This window comes from Populus alba, chromosome 13, assembly GCF_005239225.2.
Source record: "Populus alba chromosome 13, ASM523922v2, whole genome shotgun sequence".
In the NCBI taxonomy this organism is placed as follows: Eukaryota; Viridiplantae; Streptophyta; class Magnoliopsida; order Malpighiales; family Salicaceae; genus Populus; species Populus alba.
The window spans coordinates 10187312-10195709 of NC_133296.1; the positions used below are offsets into that span (position 1 = coordinate 10187312).

Here is an 8398-nt window from a genome sequence, read left to right on the forward strand (position 1 = left end):
GGTGCTTCCATATATACACACACACACACTTAGTTATATCTTATTTCAACTCCAACACTATTTAAATTCTATGCTTTTATGTTTTGATATATATCTACGTATAAATGTTCTAACATAAACTCTATTATGTCAAATTCAACACAACATATATTATTAATTTTATATATAAAAAAGACATTTAGGTAGCATTTAGGTAGTTTTTATATGAGATTTATTAAAGATTCTAACATTCTAGCCACACATTTAATTGAAATAGTTAAGAAATAAGTAGGATTTAAATGAGGTAGTAATAAAAGCATGCATTTATCTTGTTAAAGGAAAATTTGATTTTGGCTTCATTGTTATCATTACTTGATTTTATAAAAACTTTTGAGATTGAATATAATGCTTTGATGATAGGTAATGTTGTTGTTTTAATTGCAAGAAAAATAACATATAGCTTATTTTAGCAAAAAACTCAATGGTACAATATTGAATTATCCTACTTATAATTAAGAGTTTTATGTTTGTGTGAGAGCATTGAAGACTTGACAACATTTATATGACCTAAAAAATTTGTGATCCATTTAGATCATGAATCATTGAAACATCTTAAGGAAAAAAGGAAATTGAACCATCAACTTGCAAAGTGGGTTGGGTTCATAGAAATGTTTCTATATATGATAAAATTTAAGCAAGATAAGGAAAATATAGTTGATGATATACTATCATGAAGGTATGTATTTCTTTCAACTTTAAATGCGAGATTATTTGGGTTTGAGCATATGAAAGATTTCTATGTCACTGATGTTAATTTCAGCCAAGTTTATAAAACATGTGAGAATTCAGCATTTGATGATTTTTATAGGTTTCATGGATATTTGTTTAAATAAAATAAATTGTGTGTGCCAAATTGTTCTATGAGTGAATTTTTTGTCCGTAAAGCTCATGAGGATGGTTTAATGGGACACTTTAGGGTCACTAAGACTTTAGATGTTTCGCATGAGTACTTTTAATGGCCTAAGATAAAAAAGGGTGTGCAAAGAATTTATGATAGATGCATAACATGCAGACAAACTAAGTTTAAAAGTTGTACCTTTGGTTTGTGTACTCTTTTACCAATACCTAAGGAACCTTGTGTTGATATATTTATGAATTTTGTTTTAGGATTATCTAGGTAAAAAAGGAATAGAGATTTTTTATTTTTTTGTTATAAATAGGTTTTCTAAAATGATACATTTTATTGATATGTTTTCGAAGATTTATATCTTGTCATAAAATTGGTGATGCAACTAACATAGCAGACTTATTCTTTGGGGAGATAGTTGAGCTTTATAGGGTTCCTAGAAGCATTATATTTATTTTTGAAAGGTTTTATATGGTAAGTTAGGAGCAAAATTGTATTTTGTACTATTTGTCATCTACAGATAAATAGTCAAACTAAAGTAGTTAATAAGATTTTGACTACATTGCTAAGAACTATCATTCAAAAGAATTTGAAGAATCGAAAAGATTGTTTGTTGTTTGTTGAATTTTCATATAATAGGAGTATGTATTTTTACTACTGATTATTCACCTTTTGAAATTATTTATGGCTTAATCCTTTAACTCCTTTTGATTTAATTCATTTACTTGTTGATGAAAAGGTTAGTTTTAATGACAATAGAAAATTACATGTAGTGAAGAATCTCTATTAAAGTGTATGATTGTAAATACAGAAAAAGAATAAGCGATATGCATTCGAAGCTAATAAGTGTTGAAAAAGGGTTATCTTTAAACCACGTGATTGAATTTGGATATATATATATGTGTAAAAAAAGGCTTTTCAAAGATCAGAAGTTTAAGTTGATGTCAAGAGGAGATGGTCTATTCCAAATCCTTAAAAGAATTAATAACAACACCTGCAAAGTGGATCTATCGGGTAGTATAGTGTTAATGCTACTTTTAGTTCTTTTTTTATCTCTCTTTGTTTAATGTTAGTGATAATTCGAGATCAAATCCTTTTGAAGAGAGAGGGAATGATGTGATCAAAACTATATTAAATGATCCATTAAAAGTTTTAGATAGGCTAATTACAAGATGAAAGGCAAAGAAGCTCCAAGATGCATTCAATGGGCTTATTTAGAGTATTTGGACCAAGATGAATTTCAAAGAGAATACATCTTCAACAAGTGATATAAGATCTTAGTCAATTATCTATTTACAAGAGGGTATAATTCATCTGCTTCATGGGCTAATTAATTTTAAAAACTAAAGAATTATATGTTTCCATGTGTTTTATGAATTCTAAACTATGAGAGGATTTCTTATTATGTGTGGAAACATAGGAGGCTAAGAAAGAATTAATTGCAAAAGTTTTTCTTATTTGTTTTGGATTTCAAAGGGGGCGACACTACACATATTTCAGCCAAGGGTTCTTTTCAAACAAGGATTTCATTAAACAATTCTTTCTTCTAATTTATCATGTGCGACAACTTGGCATTAATATTTAAAATTATTATTTTTATTATTTTCATGTTTTGGGCCTTAATTGACATATTTCGAGCTTTATTTTAATTTGATTTGATGTTAGCCCACTAGGTCATCTAAGATTTGTTTTATTTGAAGTATAAATATTGTTTCATAAGAAAATAATTTTTAATGAAGTCGAAATACATTATTGTAGCATATTTATTGTGAGAGAGAGAGAGAGGAAACTCTTTTAATTTGGTTCTTTATTGAATTGCTCTGACTTATCAAAAAAATTAATCAAGCTTTATAGTATCTTTTATACTTCTCATTTATGTCTCTTTATAGGCATTGGACGAGGTTGCTAATTTGGTTTAAAAAGACTCAATTATGTTTTTTTTTAAAAAAAAAAGTTTAGGGATCAAATGATTTGTTAGAGAATGAACAATGAAAAATATTATAATTGTTTCCCCCACAAGGCTTAGTTTCATCTAATAACACTACTAATTAACCACTTGCTAATTAGTGTCTAATGAAGAGAAAGTACGTGTGTGTGTTATACAAACACGCACACACACATACACACTAGTTTATTTGTTTGTGCTTTCATTGTGGGTCGAACGTAAATTTTCTAAAACATAAAAAACATTTTTAGATCTTTAAGAACTTTCTTGCATTTTCATTAAACTTAGTACAACAGTTTAAACTTGAAAGATCCCTATTTGATTGATATCTAATGAGCCTACTAACCCCATGATTTGGGTTATGGATTCCATTGGATCAAATTAATTTTTTATTTTGTTATATGATAAAAAAAATACCAAAATTAATATATCATCAACCCAATACTGTAAGATAAAATTCAATAAAAGCCCCACACTCAAGGTTGTTAAGATCGCAATTTTGACACGACACAGAAAATGCAAAATAAACTCGAATTGTAAAAATAGATCGTAAAATCATAAAATCATAAAGAATTTTAAAATACATTAAAAAAATACTTGCTTCAAATAAAAATTCATACATAGTTCAAGCATCTTAAAATACATGTTTCGAATAAAATTTTATGATTGTAATTATTTAAAAAAAAAAAAACAGTACCAAATATTTTTGTTAAATTCAATAATGCCAAGAGATTACTTAAGATAAAACAGCGTCTCAAATAAACCAGGATATTTCTCAGACATAGCACATCAAAATAATTAATATTAACTTAAAAAAAAAGGGGGGGCTTAAGATTATATTGTAGACTGAGAGCTTTTACTATGGATTCAAAAAGTGATTTCATTTTAGATCTCTTAATTTCTCGCTTTGCTTTTCATTATGGATTCATTTTCTCTTCTGCAACATCTCTTCTTTCTCTTCTAATTTTTTTCACCTCAAACCACGTTTTTCATTCTTTCTCCTACTTTTTGTAAACCAGATCAATAGATAAGAGTGGATAAACCAAATCAACAATCAATATCGGATCTAGACGCTAATCCAAATTATAACCAAAAGCATCATGAAAGGAGAGATTCCTACAACATGGAAGCTAGACTTTTAGCAACCTTGCCCACACTAAATGATTGAATTGACAACAAAAAAAACCTGAAGATATATATATAAGAAAAAAAAAGTTTTAAAAAACTCAACCCGACTCTTTGATTAATATTTAGTCAATTTACAATTCGGGTTATAGTTTCCACATGGTCCATTTAATTTTTGTATTTAATATTGAAAGATAAAATTTAATAAAATTTCCCCTCTAAATGATGGACTTAGAAAAACAAGAAGTAAAAAAAAAAAATAACTCAAAAAAAATAACCCAGACAAAAATCATGGCTATACTAGGCTGGGCTTAGCATAAAGGGGCCTGAGAGGCCCAGTTTTTTTTTTTTTTTTGTTGGGTATAATTGCCACCTTTTTTCTTATAAAAAGAAAAGAGAAGAGAAACAAATATTGACGACAAGCCATTGATGTTTATTTTGAATCAATTAACACACCTGGAACAACTAGACCCCACAATCTTGTCGGTGTTCCACGTGCTTCAACCTTGTTAAGGCGCTACTTTGTTTTAAGATGTTTAAAATTGTACATTAACCTCTTTTAATGTTAGCTGAGAATAAAAAAGCGACACCCCAAAGTCTTTGAAATAGATTGCTTGGTTTTTGGCAAAATTGACCTAATTTTGATTAATTTTGTTAAGCTTTGATAGGTTTTGTTTTCTCTATACTCCGAACACAATACTCTCCACCTATTCAAGGATTCCTAAACCTCGACTAACCAACCATCTTCTGTGAAATTCGTCAAAAAGAAGCTCTGCCCAAGTTCCAAATGATTTTAGCTCAGTACCGAACCTACTTGTGGTCTTGTATTGAACAAGGATCAGCACAACACCTCCGTGAGGATAACATCCTGCGAACCACGGTGGTAATTTATTGCATATTTTACAAATCAGCAACTGATTTTTTGGGGAAAATGAAAAGGGATCTTCATATTTTACAAAAACATAATGCATCTTTTATTATTCCTCCTAGCCAGGAAGGCTATGAGAACCCACATCTGTGTCCAAAACCAGCACGGAACAGGTGCGCTTCAACTTAGGAGCTTTCTTTGTCATAAACTTCACCAGCATACTTCCAATTCATTACCTTCCATATGTTCTTCAGATAATCAGGTCTGACATTCTTGTACTGCAGCATGGAAAATAAACTTCCAAGTCATTTAAGAGAGATTTGCAAGCAAACAAAAGGGTGTTTAAATTTGTGATTTGCCCAAACAAGAACAGTTATGACAACACAGAGGGAAGCAGGGCTTTCAGTAGCATTAGCAAGAACATGAACCTAACTGGTCACATGACAAGTTTTTTTTCCCAGCAAAATAAGTTGTGGAGGGGGGAGGGTATGATTGCTTGTCATTTTTATTGTTTTTCCAACATCAAGATCCACAAACTGGCTGCCATTTGACTGGCTAGTGAGCTCAACATGTAATGTAAAGTAAAAGTTCATAATGGAAAATGGGTGTGAGGAATGCTCAAAGATTGTTTAGGCAAAACAAATGAAGTCCTGGTTTCATGTTTTGGGTGCAATCAAATATTTAAATATTTGCTGCTTTAAGCACGAGGAAAACACAAAATGCAAATTGATTTCAGATTCAAGGACTCAAAAAAGAATCCTAACCACTCATTTCATCACCAACAAACCTTTATTCCATGAAAATAATATAGTCCAAGGAAGATTAGAAACTTTCACGTTTCTTATTGTAAGCAGGTGACTCTTTTACTTCATTTCTATACTCTGCACCCCCCGTGCACTCTTGCAACAAAGAGGAACAATTTTGAAATTCATGATGCTCACTAACCAACAAAGTTTCTTTAAACAAAACTCTCCAACACATTCTAACACATAAAGCCCCATGGTGATAGAGATAGGTCAAACATAATCAAAACCTACTATTACAAGGTCCTCTCATCACAAAGAAAACAGAACTAAACGTCAGAAAGCGACCACATTGCATAATTTAGATAAAAAAAAACTCTACCTGCAAATAATATGCATGCTCCCAAACATCAACACCAAGTAATGGAACCAAGGGTCCTTTAGTTACCAATGGATCCTGTCACAAGAATCATAAGCATAATTAGATCAACTAACAATAATGAATAATAACAAGTATCTGCAGACTGAATAGGTCTGGGGAAATCTATCTCATCTAGAATCTAAATCAAATTCGTAAAACAACCAAATTCAGCACTTGCACTGACATGTCCTTTTTCTAACTTGCAAAAGTTTGATAATTACAGAACTCACAAACAAGCAACAAACAAGATAACTGTTTAATCATTAGCCAACATAGACTTCATTCTCTTATCTGAAAGGACAATGACCAGCTCCAAAAAAAATTATAAAAATAATAGATATAAATTATGGTGAGAAGATCCAGATAAATGTTTAATCATGGTTTTATTTATACATTAAAGATTATGGCGAAAAGATCCAGATTATAGTTTAATCATTGTTCTATTAGAGAATCATATAAATTAAAGTAGTTCTGTGTCTATCTAGTATTGTCATAAGAAGTCTATGCTTTTGTCTTAATATGATGAATGGATAACAATTTAGAAACAGCAAGAATTGAGCAACTTTTGAAAATTTTATTAGTCATTATCAATTGACTTGAAAACAAAATCTGTAAATTTACCTGATTTTCTGTGGTCTCAACCACAAGTTTCTTTGATTCTTTGTCCAGACCAAGCCACTGCAACAAGAGAGAAGTGTGTAAGGAAGACGCAAAAAAGCATATTATAACTAAAGTTAAAATTGAAAACCTTAAAAATTTAAACAAGCTGACCTACTTACCACCCAACCAGAGCCCTGTACAGCAGCACCCTCTGTGCTCATTTTTTTAATCAATGAGTCCAGAGAACCAAAATCTTCATCAATAGCCCATCCCAGGTTACCATGTGGTGGTTCACCACCTCCTTCCTGCCATATATATGCGTTAAAGTTAGGTACAGAAACAATAGCAGGTGTCATATGTATCTACAAAAACAATAAAACTTACTTGGACAGGAGTGAGATTCTTCCAGAAAATTGAATGGTTGACATGACCTGCGTGAGAATAATTAAGCCAAGAACTGATAAGGAACCATTAGTACGGATGTCAACAAACAAAAAGTTCTAAGCTGGTTTTTTTTTTTTTTTGCAAGTTTCCATGATCATATGGACAACCTAAAGATGAAGCGATAACCACTTGAAAGGCAATACATAAAAGACAAATGATTTTTCCTACAAATCAACAAGCAAGAAAATAGATGTTTCAGAAATAAATAAATAAATCCTAGAGCAGCGGGTAAATCTTTCCTAAGCAGAAGACAATACATTTACAATCTTTTCCTTTGCAATCAAACTAAATATATTAGATAATCTTTGAGCTGGTTGTTCTTAGTGTCATGCATTTAATGGGATCTCAACTGGGTGTCTGCTTCATCATAACAAGAAATGTCCAAATACTAGTTTATCAATGACCAACCTAAACAGAGTGAAAAAGGCAAATATCCCATTCTTAGCATCAATTTTGGTCAGAAATAATGAAATGCTGCTAAATAATTATCAAATAAAATAAGCAACTCTCTTTCCAAATTTCAATTTTCTTGTTCGAATTAAAAATTTCCCAAAAATCAACAAACAAATAGAAGCCTTTCCAAAGAGAACCAAATTCAATGGCCATTCAAGCTCTCCTCTCTACCAAAGTAGTGCTCCCTAAACAAACTGAATTATCAAACTTAATATCGAAAAAATTTAGAAAAAAAAACCTCCGCCATTGAACTTGATAGCGCTCTGCAATTTAACAACAGCAGAAGAATCGCCCTTTTCCATGGCATGATGAAGTTGCTCGAGGGACTTATTGTAATTAGTGATGTAAGTCTGGTGGTGTTTCTGGTGATGGAGCTGCATGATCTCCCCGCTAATTGCAGGCTCCAAAGCTCCATAATCGTACGGGAGATCAGGCAGGGAGAATGTCTGCAATCCACGGAATTGAAGCCTCAAGCCTAGGCCTAGGGTTTTTCGAGAAACGAGAGAGCGTAGAGCCATTAGAGAGTGATTTGTCTTTCTCGTCCACAAGTGGAGTTAAGTCTTATTATTAACTAAAAAATTAAAACCCACGGGGATTCGCTCTCACTGTATAAGATACAATGCTGATCCTTTCAAATGGCACTGTGAATGCACGGTTCACAATGCTAATGCTATTTTTTTCAATTCTTTTTAATTTGGTCGGCGAATTTGTTGAAGAATGATGAAATTTTTATCCTTTCAGTTTTTAGAATTAAAGAAAACAATTAATTTTATTTTCTTTATTTTTTTAACACCTATGTTAAAGAGACAAAGAGAAAGTCATCAAAATTCAACATACAGGTTTTTTTAGCTTGAAATTATCAGAAAAAACATATCTAATCTTGATAATATTTTTGATTTCTAGTTATTTTCGA

At 31.2% G+C, this 8398-nt stretch overlaps 1 protein-coding gene across 1 annotated transcript; it reads right to left on the reverse strand.

Annotated features, from left to right (window-relative positions):
- Positions 1-4796: 4796 nt before the first annotated feature.
- Positions 4797-8102, reverse strand: LOC118034443 (superoxide dismutase [Mn], mitochondrial). Its single transcript, XM_035039736.2, has 6 exons — positions 7724-8102; positions 6973-7019; positions 6768-6893; positions 6610-6666; positions 5950-6024; positions 4797-5102 (listed from the first exon to the last, which is right to left on the reverse strand). The coding sequence occupies exons 1-6, from the start codon at positions 8001-8003 to the stop codon at positions 5010-5012; spliced, it is 678 nt and encodes a 225-aa protein (XP_034895627.1). The 5' UTR covers positions 8004-8102; the 3' UTR covers positions 4797-5009.
- Between the last annotated feature and the right edge of the window lie 296 nt (positions 8103-8398).

Coding starts and splice junctions, on each gene's coding strand:
- LOC118034443 (XM_035039736.2), bottom strand. CDS start 8,003: ATGGCTCTACGCTCTCTCGTTTCTCGAAAAACCCTAGGCCTAGGCTTG. Junction 6,894..6,972: donor AGAATCTCACTCCTGTCCAA/GTAAGTTTTATT, acceptor TATATATGGCAG/GAAGGAGGTGGTGAACCACC. Junction 6,667..6,767: donor TACAGGGCTCTGGTTGGGTG/GTAAGTAGGTCA, acceptor CTCTTGTTGCAG/TGGCTTGGTCTGGACAAAGA.